Here is an 18,936-nt window from a genome sequence, read left to right as displayed (position 1 = left end):
CCTTGATTTCAGCACCAGTGGGGGGGGGGGGTCTGGCCCATAATAGATAATAGTCACTCCCCTCACGCCGATCCCAGGGCAGTGACACAAGCTTGGCACAGTCGCGGGAGTTACTTCAACCCCCCACGGGAAATAAACCCCTGAGAATCGTTTCCCCAAAGGATTCATACCCAAAATAACCTGAGAGAGAAAGACCTTAGGCTCAGGGCCCAAACACCACACACCACCCACAGACATGGCCTCACTAAGGAGAGTCCATGGGCCAAAAGCGAGGCCAGAGTCAATAGCCCCGCTCCCTTGGAGTCAATGGGGCCAGACACCAGTGTACTGGGAGGTTTGATGGCACTGTATGATCTACACTTCCCTGGGCTTTCCATGATCAAATATAAGGAGCACAACGAGGTCAGAGTGGGCACCATGTGCCCGTGTGTTGTCTGCTTCACATCGGCTGCGCACCCTGAGGGCATTAAACTGGAAACAGCAGTTTCATGCTGGAGGGGCAGTTTGGGGAGGGATGCATGCTGTTCCCAGGGGCTGGGCAGATGGCTGGGTTCCCACGCCCAGAGGGAGGTGCCAGGGGGAAGGGCTGCACCCCGAGGGGTGTCTGGATCCCAAGGTTGGTGCAGTGGATGCCCTCCAGTCAGGCTCCAGGAGCTTGCAATATCCCTGGGGTGCGACGCACAGAAACTTAGATCCTCTCATCTGCTGGATGGCTGGGGAGGACGCTGGCTGGGCCCTGTGACAGATGCCCTGCCACCATTCCCCAGGGCGCTGGCTCACTGGGGAGGGGCAGGAAATAGTCCCCCTGCTTCTAGCCACTAGCCCTTCTCCCAGGGATGATGGGGCTGCGGGAGGGGCAGGGATGCAGCCGGCCCAGAGCTCAGGGCTGGCCAGCCCATGGCCAAGCTGGTGTCCCATGTCTCTGCCCTCACTCTGCTCTGGCCCCTGGCAGTGCGGGGTCAAAGGGCCATTCTTCAGCCAGCCCCATGCCAGTTGCAGGCAGCCCTGGAAGAAGGGAGGAGGCTCTGCCCAGGAACTGGCTGGAAAAGATGCGGAGAGCAACTGTGGAGCCTGGCTGAAGGGAAGGGGGCGGCCTCCCAGCCCCACTGATCCCAGCCCAGCTGTCCCAGTGTTGCCTGCTCCCCGGTGGCCAGAGGGGAGGCTCCTGGCTGGGACCCACAGCCAGAGCAGGTGCCTGATCTGCCCCCTCAGCTCACCCGCATGGGAACGTGGCTGCGGGCGAAGAGGCTCTTTCACATCATGGGGACGGCCAGTGGTGCCTCCCAGGGCAGCAACAATGACGCGGACTGTGTGTTTGGGACAATATTCCACCACGACACCCCCACCCTACTCCTGCCCCATGGAAACCCTGCTGAGTCCCCCTGCCCCCCACCTCTCCGCTGGGCACAGGTGAATAGGGCTGAGGCATTAGCCCCACCCTGGTTCCAACAGTGCACTCAGATAATTCCCAAATCCTGCTCCCAGCACCCCTGCCCAGAGGTGCCCTCAGCTTTCTCCACCACACGCCACCCGGGGCATTGCTGGGTCACACTCTGCACCCAGGAACCGCAGGGTGAAAGGTCCTGTTGGTGCCGCCTGGCTAAAGCGCTGACATGTTGTTCAGTCTAACCCAGCCCGTCAGCCAAATCCAAGCAGCCGGCGAGCGGGGTCGGCACTTTCCTCTGCTCTCACTTCCCCAAACTCCAGGGAAAATTGGGCCCCTCGCTGTTTGGATTCAGCTGATTCAGATTCTTCGGAAATCTGGGCCCCATGACACCCACTGAACCCCCTAACAGCACTAGTCAGGGTGCGCTCCTCAGCCCAGAGATTGTCTCTCACTCTGTGTCGGGGCAGTGCCTGGTGCGACAGGGACCTCTGGCCAGTTCACCCCGAGGGGCAGATGGGCTGGTCTGGGCTGGTCTGGGCCTGGGGCTGGTTGGCTGCTGGCCCCAGCCCTCCCCCGCCCCCTGAGAGTCTATTCACCTCAGCTGCACTCCCCACCAGCTCCTTGCCCCACCAGCCCTGCCCTCTTGCCCCCCATTAGTGGGCTGGGCCCCAAGGCCCCACACGGTTCCTCAGGCCTGTAGCCTCCATGATGCCAAGCCTGGGCCGTCAGCACCAGCGTCCTGTCTCTCCCCAGTGCCCCCTGCAGCGCAGCCAGGCCAGCTCGGGAACTGGGTCTGTGTTCAGGGCAGGAGCCGAGCTCTGCAGCAAACCACAGATACCCTGGCCCCAGAGCACCCCCCTCTGGCCCAGCCCAGCAGCTGCTGTTGGCACAGCTGGAAATTGGAGGCTGCCTCACCCGCCCCCCCCTCCTGCTCCACCCCCCACCCCACAGGGTCAGTGGAGCAGAGGAGGGGCCTGGCGAACGGTATAAAGAGGAGCTGGGAGGGACTCAGCTGAAAGCCCATCACTGGGGATCTGGTGTGAGCATCTGTCAGTGAGTGACGGCACCCCCTTATCCTGCCCTATGGAAACCATGGTGAGTCCCCCCACCTCTTTCTGCCCCATGGAAACCCTGGTGAGTCTCCCCCGCCTCCTCCTACCCCATGGAAACCCTGGTGAGTCCCCGCTCCATCTCTTCATGCCCCATGGAAACCCTTGTGAGTCGCCCTTGTCCCCCCCACCTCCTGGCCCATGGAGCCCCAGAGGTGACCCGTCTGCCCACCTGTCACCTGCCTCAAGTCATCCCATGTGGGTCCCCTCTGCCATTCACCTACCCCCCACCTCCCCATCCCATCAAGCTCCAGGGGATTCTTCTCTGCCCCATCTCCTGTCGGTGGCATATCAGGGGCTAGGGGATGTGGGTTGGTGGCTCTGGGTCTGTGCCCAGGGCTCAGGGGAGCTGACATTGCAGGGTCCTGTGCAGATGCTGGGACGGATGCCCAGGGCTGGACTCCTGCTGCTGCCCCTTCTCCTCTGCTTCGGGCCAGAGACTGCCGGGAGCATCAACTCGGACGCGCTCAAAGCCATCGTGGATCACGTCCACCAGTGAGTGACCGGCCTGGGCTGTGTGTGTGTTTTGGGCCTGCCCCACTCCCCTAGCCACAAAGGGAGCAGCAGGGACCCCTTGTGTCTGCTGGCATCACAGGGTTACCTAGAGCCACTGCCTCAGAACCGGTGATTCTGGGGCTGCAGGGGGGAAATGGGGTCCAGAACTGGGAGGGATGATTCTGGGGGTGCTGGGGGAGATGGAGCCCAGAGCTGGGAGGGGTGATTCTGGGGGGCAGGAGGGACATGGGGCCCTAAGATGGGAGGTGTGTTTCTGGAGGTGCAGGGGGAGGATGAATGTTTGTAGGCTGTGCAGGTGTTTGCACAGTTCATGCTCATTAACCCCATGCTCAGTGTGTGATTTCCCCTGGGCTCACGCTCCCCTGCCCCCTCTCCTCCAGGTATCACCCTTCCCCCCCCATCATTCAGTATGCAGTGGCCATCTCCTTGCCGCAGTCCATGTGCAACAGCAACAGCCCAAGTGAGCTGAACGAGCACCTGCCTGTGGCCGAGCTCCAGGCGATGAAATCCAAGCTGGAGACGGATATTCTGTACGAGGGGGATCACATCGTCGCCGCCAAACCTGAGAAAAGTGGCAACCGCTACCTGCACTCTGAGTGGCTGATGCTCAGCCTGGACCAGAATGGGGTGAGTCCTGTCTCCCGCCTCCTGGACAAGTCCCGGGGCCAGACCAAGTGCCAGGAGACCCGCGCCTTGGATGAAATGCATGGCAACAACCGCTACCCCAGGTCATTTCCAAACAACCCGTGCGGCTGGAACCACTGCTTCGTCTTCTTCACCTATTACGCCCCCTGCCTGAGAACCTGCCTCAGCTTGAAGGACGACCACCGCATCCAGGAACTCATGGATGGGATCTTCAGCGCCATAGATGAAGACCATCGTGCCTTGGCCTTCCAGGAGGTTTTCGATCAGGACATAAATCGGGGGAAGCAGTTTGTATGGAACTCATGGCAAACGCTCTGTAACGTGCCCATGTACCAGTGCAATAACCAGGGCTGCCAGAGCTGTGAGGAGAAGGACGTCAACAAGAACTCCTGCCTAACAGCAGTGAAAAACCCAACCACGAAAGCCCCGAAGACAGCCCATGGGTGAGGGCGCGAAGGTGGGAGGAGAATGTAAGCTGCAATGCAATCAATCAACAACCAACCCATCCCTCCATCAACCCATCCATCCATCTGTCCTTCAACCTATCCATCCATGAACCCATCCGTCCTTCAACCCGTCTATCTGTCAACCCATCCATCTGTCCATCAACCCATCCACCAATCCTTCCATCCATCAGCCCATCCATCTGTCAACCCATCCGTCCATCATCCTTCAACCTATCCATCCATCTGTCTGTCAACCCACTCATCCGTTAGCCCATCCATCTGTCATCCCAGCTGTCCATGCCTCTCACATACCTCTCCTTCTATTTCACTATCTCATTTCAAGGTGCCCATTCCCTGAGTATCTGGGCACTGGGTTTGGCCTGTGATCTCTTCTCCCTCTCTTTCTGTATCTCATTTCCAGGGTGCCCATGCCCCTGGTATGTGGGCCCTGGGTTTCCCCTAAAAATTTGTCTCCCTTTCCCAGTCCAGCAGATGCACCTTCTCTGCCATATGATCAACACCAATAAAGCTTCAGAGCAGTCCTTGGCCTCACATCTCTGTCTGTGTGTCTGTCTCCTTGCTCCCTGGAGATGCCAGCTCCCCTGGGATCACCCCTTTGCAGACTGTATCATCCCCCACCCTCCAGACTGCAGTCCCTCATGCTCCCTATGCCTGCCCTACACCACCCCTAAGGGAGCTCCTAACCTCCACTCCTCACAGACTGCACCCTAGATACCCACAGTACACGTGATGGGGTGAGTGTTTTCCACATCCCCATGCCAGTCCTGCTTCCTCACCTCCTGCTCCACTGCTGCAAGCCTTGTCCCTCACCCCCTATGCCATTCCCAGGAGATGGAGAACCTGGACTCCTGGGTTCTCTCCCTGGCTCTGGGAGGAGTGTGGGGTCTAATGGGTCAGAGCAGGGAGATGTGGGCCTCAGGACTCCTGGATTCTATTCAGGGAAGGAGCAGGATCTAATGATGAAATCATGGAGACCTCCCTCGCTGCCATCTCATGCCCATGTTAGACAATAGCTGCCCCTTTGCCAGTCCTGACACCTGCTGCCATCTAATGCTCCAGTTTCACCGACTGACAGGGTGAGTTACTCCCAACTTTGGACGGCCTGTCTAATAGGTGATCTCTTTATACTGTATTTGCAAGGGTGGGCCCCATGGCACCACTACCCCAAAACTGGGCCCCCTCACTTCAGCACCCCTGTTTCTGACCTGGGCACCCCAGAGGGCCCACATGACTTCTGACCCCTGGGAGAGATGAGACCCCTTGGGAGCGATCCACCCAGCAGGTTGTCACATCCCGGGGTGCAAACCAGACCAGTGAGGGGTTGTGTCACCACCTGCCATGAAACCTTGGCTGCCTCAGTTTCCCCCTCTACACAACAGGTCGTGTTTTCCATGGTTTCCCTGTTGTCATAAGCTTGGAGTCTGTACATGTACCAGCCATGGGATAGTGTTACCATGAGGCCTTGTGACATGAGACGTCTCTTCATTCACCTTTTCTATAACCACAAAAGGGCCCGCCCAAGAGTGTAACATTTTGTATTTTTTCAAAGGGCTTATCACCAACGCCAAGTCCCCATTTCAAAAGAGCATTCACAGGTGTGTTGGTCCTAGCAGGCCTTTTGTTTAGACTGACTGTCCCTGAGGTTAGTCTGAGCCACATCCGTCATGGCTCGCCCGCTGCCTCAGTGTCCCCTTCCCAGGAGTCTCTGATGAGATCTAGGTGTCCCCTCACTTTCCTTGCATAGGGAAGATCAAATGGGGAGAACCCCGTCAATTCTTGGGGCACCTCCCTATAAGTAAACAGGGGATTATTTCATCCCAGTCTTGATCTCTCCTATTTGTGTACCTTCCCAGCACAGATTTACAGTCCCATTGACCCTCTCCACCAAACCATTTGCTGCGTGTGACGGGGGGCGACTTTTAATTGTTTCACCCCACACAACTCACTGAATAGCTGAGACATGACATGTAACCCACGGTCAGATCAAATCTCTTGAGGGGAAACTCACTGCGCTAAAACTAGAGAAAAGGGCTTTGGCCTCAGAATCAACCTCTATGTTAGTTCAAGCGACCTCCTCAGGCTATCTCATGGCAAAATCCACCCCACCAGGATGTATTTCTTCCCCCTTTGGGCAGGACGTGGCACAGGGCCCACAATGTCCATGTAAAATGCCTCTTGTATCACAGGCAAGGGGCACAGGGGAACTTCCTGGGGTCCTGCAGTGCTTTTCCTTCGTTGACATAAGTCACAAGACCCATACTAATTCCTCAACTCTGTCTGTCTCGCTGCCCAGTAGAAATGTCCCTTTAACCTCTCATAGGTTCTCTGGGCCCCTAAGTGACCAGCAATGGGACAATCATGTGCTAGCACCATTAATTCCCCACAGTGCAGGGTGGGTCCAACCAACTACTTATAGGTTTTTTTCCTTAGGAGCCTCCCCTATTCAGTCTCCCGTCTGCTTCAAAAAACATCTCCCCATTTTCTCTTCCTGGGGCCCCCTCTGGGACTTATGCTCTCTACAGTGGGGTCTGCAAAACACTGGCAGCTGATATCTGGGACAGTGCCTTCAGTCACAGGGGTCATCTCCGCCCTGGGCTCCGAGGGTTGCATCTTTTCTCTGCCATGCGGGGGGCCAGCTTCAGCCCAACAAGCATCCCATGCAGCACCCCAACTGACCAGGCACCTCAAAACTTTCCCATTCCACATGCACCTTGGCTAAAGGGATGCGGATTTTATGGCGTCCTGCTACCAGAAGCCCCACCGTTTGGTCAGGTAACCTGTCAGTCTTTTGGACTATGCTTCCCTCGACCAGGGAGATCTGGGCTCCGGTGTCTCTCCGCCCCATGCCCTCCTTGTTATTTACTCCAGCAACCTTAATAAATTCCATATCCACCCCGCAGGGTAAATCCTCGTAAAACGCACCAGGGGTACTGCAGGGACCTCTGGGCTCCTGTCTCAGGGACAACCGCACTAACATGGGGCTTAGTTTCTTTTAGCTCAGGGCGCTGATTTCTCAGGTGCTCAGCAGAGTTCAAGTGAAAACAACTTTTTGGACTGTCCTCCTTCCCTGAGGACTGTCCCCCCTTTCCATTGGGTGTGTGCCCCTCCTTCTGTGACTTGTGCTTATTGGACATCTGGACTTGCACAAAGGCATCCCACAGAGAGGCCATTTTTTGCACTGATTTTAAAGATTTATCCTATTCTCTATTCCTAATCTCGTCAGTGCATATTGTGACAGAGTCACAGGTCCGACGCTCTGGCACTGCTCTGTAAGAAGCCAGGCAGGACTCTGGGTAGCGTGACTCCCCTCAGGGCTTGCTGTCCAGGGCAAAAATCTCCTCGGCTACGGCCTTCCTGGTCTGACCTCAGAAAATTCAGCACCCCTGTTCTCACCGTGCACTTCCCCTTCACAGGGCTTCTAGGGAAGCCTGAGTCCCTGTACCCCAACTCCGCAGTCAGCATTGACTCTCAGCCAGCATTGTAAAACACAAGTGTTTATTAGTCAACAGGAACACAGCATAGAACAGAGCTTGTTAGCACAGAAATCAGGGACTTTTAGCAAAGTCCGTCTTGAGGGGACCTTGGGCCAGACACCCTGGACTCCCCCTTTTCCAGTCCCCCACAGCAGACTGCCCTGGATCCTGCTACCCGGCCTCCCACACGATTATTGCTGCTCCTCTGGTCTTTGTCTCACTTCCTGGGCAAAGTGTCACCTGGTTGCATCCCCCTCCTGGGTCTCAGGTTACGAAGGTCATCAGCCATCGCATAAATGCAGGCAGCTGGGCAGCCTCACTTGCCCCGAGGGCCTCAGCGAAAGTCACACACCCAATTCCCACCAGGTAGGCGTTGGTGCAGTACATAGGGAAACTGAGGTACACACAGAATTAGTATAGGATGGTAAGACTCACATGCAACATTACAAGATAAAAGTCCCCACTTCGTAGGGTGATCAGATCAGCAGTATAAAATATCGGGATGGGGGCGGAGCAAAAAAAAAAAGGGGGAGTTTAAAAGGGGCCGAGGGCATTAGCAGGCCCCAGCCGCGCGCGCTACCCTCCCCGCAGAGCCTCTCGCCCCCCGGCCGCCACGGGCATATGCGGTGTGCCGTGGGTCCGGGCGGGGGCAGCGCGGAGTGGGCAGGGGCCGGGTGAGCGGCGCGGGCCGAATCCCCGCTGCTGCCGGGGAGCCCCGCGCCTCTCCCTCCCACTCGTGGCTGCGGCTCCTTCCTGGCGGGACGCGTCTCCCACTGCCCCAGCCACGTGCGGCGCGCATCCCCCGCGCCTAGTCTCCCTCCCGCCGGGAAGGAGCTGCTGGACGCGCAACGCATGTGCCCGGGGTGGGGGGGCGCGAGCACCAGAGCAGAGGGCAAAATTTCTTTTTTGTCCAGTGTCCCGACCAAACATTGGTCGGGACACGGGACAAAGAACCAAATATCGGGACGTCTGGTCAACCTACCACTTCGTCACACATATACTTAGGAAATATTCTTGAGCCAAGACATCAAACAATTGGTTATAATCCTCAGCCCCCTTCCCCTTTACCTGTTTTCTCATTAGATCACACATCTTCCGGGCATATTCGCTATGACTCACGTCAGCACTTTTCTTGAGATTTCTTCAGGAGTAATTTGAAACTTTTGTAAAACACGTTCTTAAATTTAGAATATTTCAAAGCTTCCTGACTTGGCATTTCAGTAAATACATTTCAAGCTTTACCAGACAGTTTTGCAATCAGTTTGGGGACTTTCTCGTCCTCAGGAATGTTATGAACCTCACGTAGCCTTTCAAAAGTGGTGAGGGATTCCTCAGGGCAGTCTGGCTCTTTGTCTGCAGGACAAAGCTGAGGGTTCCTTGAGTGGAGGGAGATGTTGGTGACTCTCCGGAATCTTTTCATGTTTTTCTATCAGCTCCAGGTTGTATTTCTCTCTTTCTCTTCAGCCCCTCTGTCTTTCAGCCTCATGTCTCTTATGGGCTTCAGCTTCTTGTTGTCTCAGCTCCATGGCTCGCCTGTGGGCGTTTCCTCTGCTTCCAGTGCAGCAAATGCTTCTCTCCGTCTCATTTCTGCCTGCCATTTCTGGAGTTCCCGTTCTTTCTCCCTTTCTTCTGCCTCCAATCTGGCTAATTGTAGCTTTGCAGCTGTTTTGCTGGTGCTCATTTTGTGCTTCACTTTTTCTAGCTCCCTTACCTGAAATAAGCAAACAGAAAACAACAAACTGTAACCTCCCTTTGACTGTTCCCAGCCTCCACAACTGAGACTCACTTAAAATAGCTATCGTTAGGATATAGATACTCAAGCCTGTCTGCAAAGTCTATACTTTAAGAATTTAGGTGTGTTCTTACCACTTAGCAAGTTATAGAGGTATAAAACATGAGTCAAAATCACAGTCTGCCTGTTTATAGGCCTTCTCTCACTATGATAGTCTAAGGCCGTGTTCTTAGGCTAAGGTCTCTGGCTAAACAGCAGAGGCAGCCATGAGCTGGGAAGCAAATGGTCACATCCTCACCGGTCACACGGAAATAAGGCAGTTTTGGGGCTGTTAAAGAGGTGATCCAACCTATCACCTCCAGAGAAAGGGAAGAGCCTAGAAGATGTAAAAGGAAACTTAGTTTGATAGCATCCTGTCTGGCAAGAACTCACTTATCAATAGCTGGGGTGTGAAATCCTCATTTCTTTGTTCTATCACTGTAGTCCCCATTTCCCTATCGTTTGTCTGTACAATCTCTGTCTGGTTCTGTGATTGTTTCTGTCTGCTGTATCATTAATTTTGTTGGGTGTAAACCAGTTAAGGTGGTGGGATATAATTGGTTAGATAATCATGTTACAATATGTTAGGATTGGTGAGTTAAATTTCAGTAAAATGATTGGTTAAGATATAGCTAAGCAGAACTCAAGTTTTACTATATAGTCTGCAGTCAATCAGGAAGTAAGAGGGAGGAATTGGAATCATGTTTCGCTAAGGGGGGGAATGGGAACAGGGACACAGGCAAGGCTTGATGGTGTCAGAGCTGGGAAGGGGGACACTGAGGAAGGAAATTAGAATCATTGCTTGCCGGAAGTTCACCCCAATAAACATTGAATTGTTTGCACCTTTGGACTTCGGGCATTGCTGCTCTCTGTTCACGTGAGAAGGACCAGGGAATGGGAGGGTGAAGGGATAACAGCTATGCCAGTGCTTAAAGTGTAAACCTCATCTGAAACAACAAGCTGTGCATACACCCTGCTTGCTGCGCCATTGGGACATACCCAGGGTACACTCTGGACAAACAGCTGTGTCCCCTCACCTCTGTAACCTGGGGTGCCTTTTACACTGCTGCGCTGTGGTAGCTACCACTCCTGGTCTGCTCACACCCAGCCTCCATCATGTCCCTTGGCCGGCCCTGGGAAGAGCGGTCTATAGAACAGTCAGAGAGGCCAGGGGGGTGAGGTAACATCTCTTATTGACCCAGCTCCGGCTGGTGAGAGAGACAAGTGTCAAGCTGCACAGGACCCAGAGACGAGGGCCTTGTAAACGCCAAAGTGTCTCTCTCACCAGCAGAGGCTGGTCCCATAAAATCTGTTACCTCCCCCACCTCGTCTCTCTAGTACCCCAGGACCGACACGGCTACGGCATCGCTGTATAGTACAGTGAGCCGCTGTAACTCTCCGCTTCCTCTGTGCTCTGGGTGGGAGGGTTCAGAGGCAGCTGCCTCCTGCACTGAGCTGCCCTTGGGTGCCCAAGCCACACACCCATTAGCTATTGCCCGTGCTCTGTGCTTCACTCCCCCTGCCCTGTGCAGGGACCCTGTATCTGCCCCCCGGACGCTTTCTGCAGCTGCGTTTGGGACACGCTCAGCTATACGCAGCAGATCAGTAAATCAGAGCAGAAGTTAGTCCAGAAGAAGGAAAAGCTTCAGAGCGATTCCCCTGTGTGTTCGGTTCTCCCCCAGCCCCACCACTCAGGGGGGAAGGCGTTACCTGGGGCTGCCACGCAAAGCACCAGGGCAACTGAGCCCCAGGCCAGGAGATTCCCACTGGACGGCATCTCCCTGGCTTGCGCTGGGCATCCCTCAGAGTCGCTCTCCCCTTATGGAATCACCGGAGGCCGCTCCCCAGAGCCACCTGCTAACCAGGGGTTTTCACAGCTGCCCGGCTGCACATTGTTTCTGTCCCACGCCCCCGGATGTGCGGGGAGAGGCAAATCCTCCTCTCCCGGCCCTGAGGCTGGTGCCTGGCCTCTCCCTTTAATAAACTGCCCTGCTCCAGCTGTGCCCCACTGACCCGCTCAGTGGGCCAGGGCCCAGCTGGTGGCACCAGCCCGGACTCAGCTACATGGTCAGATTCTTGTAATTTTGTAGGTGCCGAGCTGGGGAATGGGGGGAAATGAAGAGGGGGGGGGCTCTGGAGCAGCGCTTGGGATGCAGGGGTCGGTGCAGGGTGGGGTCTCTCCCCCTGGGCCAACCTGCACCCCATCAGGCCGTGCTCTGGCACCAGGACCCTTATTCAGGGGAAGGGACCATCCCAGCAGCCATAGGTGCTGGAACTTGGGGTGCTGGAGCTCCTGCCAGACCCCTTGGCTGGAAGTGGTTTCTATGATATACGGGGTTTACAGTTTGCTTCAATGGCTCTGAGCGCCCTTAGGACACAAATTGTTCCAGCACCACTGCCAGCAGCACGATTCTGAAAAAAACCCACAGTTTCATAGCTGCAGCTTTGCCCAGGAACTGGGTTTCCAAAAGTGCTGTTTTCCTACGATCCCTCCATGAACAAGGGCCCATCCTCAAAGGACCCTTTGCTCTGGGGGCTCCCTGATGGAGCAGAGTCAAAGTGGGGGAAGCCGGGCCCTTTCCCCTCCAGTGATGGATTTGGGAAAATAGAAGTGGAGACAGCTCGACACCCCCCCATCTCACTCCCTTCCCTTTGCCCCACAGTTCCTCTCCATCACTGCTGCACCAGGCCAAGGGAGGGGGCTCCTGGATGGAAAGGGGGATCAGAGCAGTGCAGTGGGGGTTGGGGGGAAGGCTTTAGCTCGGCTCCACCTACCCCCACCTCCATGCCCCTCATTTGTGACCCCCGCAAAAGGTGCCCCCCACTGACTTCACATCAGTCCCTGCCCTGCACCTGCATCCTCCCCCAGCTCCTGGACCTGTGGGTCCCCAGATGACCCTGCCCTGGGTGAGGCGCAGGCTGGGGTGGTGTGCAGAGCAGGCTGGGCTGGACAGGCAGAGACAGGAGATGAGGAGATGGTGCTGGGGTAGCAAAGGGGCTCAGATGCAGCCAGGACCTGCTGAGCCCGGGGTGACCCTTGCCGAGGAGGCAGAGGCCAGGGTGGGCGAGAGCTGGGCTGTGGGACCTGGGGAAGCGGGAAAACCAAGGAAATTTGTAAGAAAACCATGGAAATGAACTGTCCGTAAATTTCGTTAGCCCAGAGTGAAGGGTGTCCGGAGCGGCCTTGTGCCCACGCAGAGCGTCCAGCTCAGCGACACTCAGACCTCTGTAGCCCAAGGAACACAGCGCTGAGGCCACAATGCCCCTGCAATGCCAGTGACCCCTACACCAGCGCCCGGCTCTCACAGGGGCTACAGAGCACGCAGGGGAGGGCGCACACGACTCCGTGTATCGCCTTCGCTTTGCCAAGGCAGAGCGCAGGTGTGAGCCAGACACAGCGGCCGACACGCCTGAGGCTGCCCCATGCAGCCCGGCCCCGACTGGCCCAGCATCCCCCGGGCCCTGAGGGTTCCCGCTGAGGCACTGCCGTCACTGCTCTGGAGGGAGCGGCCGGTCCCCCTGGCAAGGGAACCCCTGTGCCCCACCAGAGACACAAGCGACACAAGGCAGCATTGGTAAGAGGCTTCCTGGGGCTCCCAAGAGGCACATGCTCCTCTCTGGCCAGTTGCTGCAGCTACATCCCCCTCCCCCCGCTGCGTGCCACAGGTCCCCCAAACCCAGCGAGGGCAGCTGGAGAGCCGGCCACTAAACACTGCAATTCACAGCTGTGCCGCCCAGCACGACCAACAGCATGTTGGGAATTCTTCTTCCGTCCATTCACCCTGGTGCTTCCCCCTCTCTCCCCCCGACAGAAACATTCATGCTGCCACCTTCTCTGGGCAACAGGCCATGGCTGGAATGTCCTGCACTGCGTCCCACTCCCCGGCCTGCCTCCTCCTGCTGGTGGGCGCTGCATTAATGCCAATGGCTGGAGCAGGCCATGGCTCAAAGCTGGCTCCATGCCTGGGCGCCGACTGGAATGGAGGCTGCAGGAAGAGAGCTAGTGCACGCCAAGCCATAGCAGGTTACTTTTCTGGATTGCCAGGCTCAAAGCAGAAAGGCCAGCGACGTTCTCCCCCAGGTCACTGCGAGAGCATTCAGAGAGCAGCACAGTTCTGGGACCTGGCAGATGCTCCGGGTGAAAACCCAGCACCTCCCCTGGGCTAGCCAGCACCACTGGGACCCAGAACTGATACATGGCTTTGCAGTGTGGAGGGTCACACCTGGGCTCTCAGACCCGGGGCCGATCACCCGGGTTAGTTCAGCAGTGAAAAGAAACCCAGAGATTCGTAGATCTCAAGGCCAGAAGGGTCCACTGAGATCATCCACTCAGATGTCCTGGATCCCCACAGTAATTCCTAGAGCAGAGCTGGTAGCAAAACATCCAATCTTGATTCCAAAAATTGCCAGTGATGGGGAATCCACCATGACCCTTGGCGGATTGTTCCAATGGTTAATTGACCCTCCCCACCGTTAGACAAAAAACACTTAAAGCGGCTATGCTGGGGTTTGACCCCGGGATCCCTTGTTTAGTGTTTTTTGTCAATGGGCCACATCCCCCGCTGGTGTAAGTCGGCCCTGCTCCATTGGCATCAACAGGCCAGATGCCCAGCGGGTGTGAACAGTGCAGCTCCATGGCATCACAGAGGAATATGAGGTAAATTCCCACTCAGCTACGCCGGCGCTAACTGGGAGTTCTTCACGCCCGTTTAAGAACTGGTCAGATGCCCAGATTCATCCCTGTCCTCTACAACCTGGCCCTGAGCTGGTTTGTTCTTGCAGATTATTCACCCCAGACATGCTGAGGCCTCTAACTGCAGCGGGGCTCAATGGGCCAGGTTCTGGCCCCAGATTCTGGGCCCTGGGGGTGAATCCTGAGTCAACCCGGATAGTGACCGAGCGAGTCACTGAGCTCGCTGTTGAATAACCTGGCCATCTGCTGGTGAACTGGAGGAAGACACATCACGAGCACAAGGAGCAGACTCTAGGTCAGGGCTCTCAAACACGTGGCGGAACTCTTCCCTGTGGCCCGTGGAGCTCCCCTTACTTCCTGTCGCCGCCAAACTCCCCTCACCCCCGACCCCAAGTTATTTTCTGTGCCTGTTAAGCTCCCCGTGCGCTGCTCCCTGCACCTGCCCGCATGTTTGAGGCACCTGCCACCTCCACGCGCCCCCCCGGAGTGTCTCCCCGCACCCACTTGCTGCCTCCTCACTGCCCCAGAGCCTGGAGCACAGGGTGACTCAGGAGCCTGCAGCACACATTGACTCCCCTCCGCTCTGCAGGCTGCCGGCTTCCGGCAGGTCCTAGTGTCCCTCTTCACTAGGGCCAGGGCAGGCTGCCCTTCCCCTGCCCTTCTGCCCTAGTCCTGAGCCTCTCTCTTCAGTGAGGTGCTGCCACCCTGGAGTCGCTCTAGGTAAGCAGCGCCAGGCTGGAGCCCACACCCTGCACCCCAACCCCCTGTCCGGAGCCTCCTGTCACATCCCACACTCTCCCGCACCCCAACTCCCTGTCCTGAGCCCCCTGCCACACCCTGCACCCCAACCCCCTGCTGCACTCCGCACCCCTCCTGCACCCCACACCGCAATTCCCTGCCCTGAGCCCCCTGCTGCACACCTCCTGCACCTCAACTCCCTGCCCTGAACCTCCATCACACCCCGCACCCCTCCTGCACCCTAACCCCCTGTCTGGAGCCCCTGCCACATCCCACACCCTCCCGCACCCCAACTCACTGCTACACCCCTCACCCCTCCTGCAGCCCACACCCCAATTCCCTGCCCTGAGCCCCCGCCATACCCTACACACCTCCTGCACCTCAACTCCCTGCCCTGAGCTCCCATCACACCCCGCACCCCTCCTGCACCGCCTGGGGGCAGAGAGGGGGCAGAGTTGGGGTGAGGACTTTGGGGAAGGGGTTGGAATGGGGGCAGGGAAGAGGTGGGGCAGGGGCGGGGCCTCATGGAAGGGGTGGAGTGGGGGCAGGGCCAGGGGCAACAAGGGGTGGGTGTCAGTGATGCAGCCCTCGGGCCAATGCACTAGTCCTCATGCGGCCCTCGTGGTCATTTGAGTTTGAGACCCCTGATCTAGGTTGCATGTTTCCTGCCAGCCCCCAACTGGCTGGATGAGATGGGACAGAAGCTCACAGAACAGCGGGGAGACCCAACACTTGGTGGGAAAGGGCTAGAGGGGACCGGGGCAGATCTACCCTGTACGTCCTCAGCTGGGTGCACGACGACACGGAGTTCACAAGAACTGCAGGACAAAGCGCTCCGGCTCCAGCGCTGGGCGCACATCCATATGCATTGGGGCATGAACGTGACCTGAACTGATGGGACGAGGCTGGGGAAGTGGAATGGGGGGCAGGAGAGCCAGTTAAATCGAAACACGGGCCTGCCCTGGCTTGCTGATTCGTACAGGCCGATTTCATTTCATTCAGCTTCTCTGCTTGAGCCAGTCTCACCTGCTTGTTAACCAGGCAGGGATCAGCTGACGTGGACAGGTGGATGGTAAAGGGCACTGCTAGGGTCAGGTGCCTGTCACTAAAGCCCGTGCTCCTTAAGATAATTCAGAGGAGGAGAAATATGTTTCTGTTCTGGGAAGGCGGCTCTAATCAAATGCCAAAGAACCCTATAAAGCCTGAACATCTGGGCAATGCGCAGTGAAGGAATTGTAGCAATCTGAACAAATTCTATTTAATGGAAAATTACAAGGACCGTTCAACAGCACAATTAAGAAGTGAAGGGGAAAGACTTGTGCCTCCCTCCCCACCTTCCCATTGCCCAGAAGGCTGCCCATAACACTCCTTTCACAGCCTTTGCCAATGGACATGGGGCGCCATTTAGGGATAGCAGGGGGTGCTCCTGCCCCCCCCCCTTGAGGTTCATACAGGAGGTGTGCTCCCTGGCGGAGCTCTTTAGTACAGCACAGTATGACAGAACAAGGAGTAATGGTCTCAAGTTGCAGTTGGGGAAGTTTAGATGGGATATTAGGAAAAACTTTTTCACTAGGAGGGTGGTGAAGCACTGGAATGGGTTACTTATGGAGGTGGTAGAATCTCCTTCCTTAGAGGTTTTTAAGGTTAGGCTTGACAAAGCCCTGGCTGGGATGATTTAGTTGGGGTTAGGTCCTGCTTTGAGCAGGGGGTTGGACTAGATGACCTCCTGAGGTCCCTTCCAACCCTGATATTCTATGATTCCATGATTCTATGAGTGTGGAATGTGAGTTCGCAGAGGAGAGGTCCTGCTCCCAGCTTGTGCCCCCGGAGTCCATATTTTGTTTACAAACAAAGGCAGAGTGATGAAGAGAAGAAAGTGCTGGTAATTCAGTGAAGTATCTGGAAGTGGTTAGAGAAGCCTGCAAAACAGGATCCCTCTTCGGGGCGGAGGGGGGACTGGGGTGTTGAAGAGAGAATGCAGGGGACTGAGAAGCAATACAGCGAGGCCCTCTGAGCCAAGTTTACATTCAGAAAAGAGGAAGATTTGAGGGATGTGGGTGAAAAGAAGAGGCCAAACCCAAGGGAAGGGATAGCAGTGGTACAGAGAAGTCCCCACTCTACCTGTTGTACTTAGGTGGTCCCATCCCCATAGTATATGAGCCCCTCACAATGTCGAACCTATTTTTCCTCACAGCCCCTTGGTGAGGAAGAGCAGTCCTATTATCCGCATTGTACAGATGGCAAAAACAACGAGGAGTCCTTGTGGCACCTTAGAGACTAACAAATATATTTGGGCATAAGCTTTCGTGGGCTAGAGCCCACTTCATCAGATGCATGGAGTGGAAAATATAGGAGCAGGTATAAATACACAGTACATGAAAAGATGGGAGTTGCCTTACCGAGTGGGGGGTCAGTATAACGAGACAATTCAATTAACAGTAAGATACCAAGGGAGGACAATTCACTTTTGTAGTGGTAATGAGAGTGGCCCATTTCAAAGAGTTGACAAGAAGATGTGAGTAACAGTAGGGGGAAATTAGTATGGTAAAATCAGTTTTTGTAATGATCCATCCACTCCCAGCCTTTATAGAGGCATAATTTGATGGTGTCCAGTTTGCAAATTAATTCCAGTTCTGCAGTTTCACATTTGAGTCTGTTTTTGAAGTTTTGTTGCTGAAGAATTGCCACTTTTAAGTCTGTTATTGAGTGACCAGGGAGGTTGAAGTGTTCTCCTACTGGTTTTTGAATGTTATAATTCCTGATGTCCGATTTGTGTCCATTTATTCTTTTGCGTAGGGACTGTCCGGTTTGGCCAATGTACATGGCGGAGGGGCATTGCTGGCACATGATGGCATCTATCCCACTGGTAGATGTGCAGACCTAACCACATCAGCCACACCACTTAAAAGTGGCAATTCTTCAACAAAAAAACTTCAAAAACAGACTCCAACGTGAAACTGCAGAATTGGTTTTAAGAAGACTTTAGAGAAAAAGAAAGTATTTTTAAAAAAGAGAAAATAAAAAAGTTATTTTGAAATAAAAGTATAGAATGCAGCAAGAGAGAGAGGAGCAAAGAGAGTTTTAAAAGTTTTAAAAGTGCTTTACAGAAAAAATAAGGGTTATTTTGAAAAATAAAGAGAGAAAGAAAAGAGGATTTTAAAGAAAATAAACCAGAGTATTTTGAATTAAGAATAGAGAAAGAAATCAAATAAAAGAGTAAAAATACAGTTGCATAAAGAAAGGAAAATGAGGGGAAAGGGTTTTAAAGAATTGAGAGAAAAAGTATAGAGAAAGAGGAAAAAAGAAAAAAATAAAGATTTCTATGTTAGGTTGAGAGAAAGTTTAGTGATCACATGGTAGAGAGGAGAAAATACACAGAGTCCATGGCTGGCTGAGAGAGAGAAAGATCTTTTTTTGTTAGTGAGCAGATGGCAGAGAGGAGAAAAGCCAGGGAGCACATGGCAGAGAGAGAGCGAGCAAACAGCCCACCCCAATGGCTGCCCATAGTGCAGGACCGGCTCTAGGCACCAGCAAACCAAGCACGTGCTTGGGGTGGCACAATTGCAGGGGCGCTCCCGGAGCTTTGTTGGGGTTTTTTTTTGTTTTGTTTTTTTGCTCTCGGAGCTTGGGGTGGCAAAAAACCTAGAGCTGGCCCTGTTATAGTGAAATGATAGCTATCCTGGGAGGTGAGCCTTGGGAGCAAACCACACTGGACCAATCAGAAGCAGTCCTACAGCTACGTCACAGAATGTGTTCTTCCTGAACCAATCATATCATACCAAGATTTTAAAACAAGCGCTATCTCCTCCCCCCTGCCCCTTCCCCATTTGAAGGTGTAAGAAAATCCCTTTTCTTAATTCTTTTGCTAACAGTGAAATAAAGATGTTCTAATTCTCTCAAAAAAATACACTAGCTTGCTTTTAGGAAAACTTCTGTGAAGAAATTATACAAAACTCCCATAGGATAACTTAAAAGGAAATTGATACAAAACATGAAAAACAGCTTATGGAAAAGAGTTAACACATTTTACCAGAGATAAGGAATCTGTTTTTCCTCACCTCACACTTTCTACTTCCCTAATGTTTTCAAATGTAAACCAAGGACAAACAAACTTTTAAAACATTAATTAATGGGAAC

General features: G+C 54.7%; 1 protein-coding gene and 1 long non-coding RNA gene across 3 annotated transcripts in view; one reads left to right on the top strand and one right to left on the bottom strand.

Moving 5' to 3' along the window:
* Positions 1–2,335: 2,335 nt before the first annotated feature.
* The window catches only part of LOC135976272 (uncharacterized), a 31,718-nt gene continuing 15,117 nt past the window's right edge, over positions 2,336–18,936 (top strand). Inside the window, exons 1-3 of one of the 2 annotated variants that reach the window (XM_065571184.1) lie at positions 2,336–2,482; positions 2,870–2,991; positions 3,393–4,114. In XM_065571184.1, the coding sequence (XP_065427256.1) occupies positions 2,471–2,482; positions 2,870–2,991; positions 3,393–4,104 (846 nt within the window). In that variant the 5' untranslated portion in view covers positions 2,336–2,470 and the 3' untranslated portion in view covers positions 4,105–4,114. Of the gene's footprint in view, positions 2,483–2,869; positions 2,992–3,392; positions 4,656–18,936 lie in introns of those variants that run through there. The other variant, XM_065571183.1, reaches the window with a different exon arrangement.
* LOC135976318 (uncharacterized) lies at positions 7,603–9,867 on the bottom strand. The gene is made up of 3 exons (XR_010593475.1): positions 9,762–9,867; positions 8,666–9,308; positions 7,603–7,991 (listed from the first exon to the last, which is right to left on the bottom strand). It is a non-coding gene; the product is annotated as an uncharacterized LOC135976318 (long non-coding RNA).

The sequence above is a fragment of the Chrysemys picta genome, chromosome 17, assembly GCF_011386835.1.
Source record: "Chrysemys picta bellii isolate R12L10 chromosome 17, ASM1138683v2, whole genome shotgun sequence".
NCBI lineage: Eukaryota > Metazoa > Chordata > Testudines > Emydidae > Chrysemys > Chrysemys picta.
This window is presented reverse-complemented; position numbering and strand designations above follow the sequence as displayed.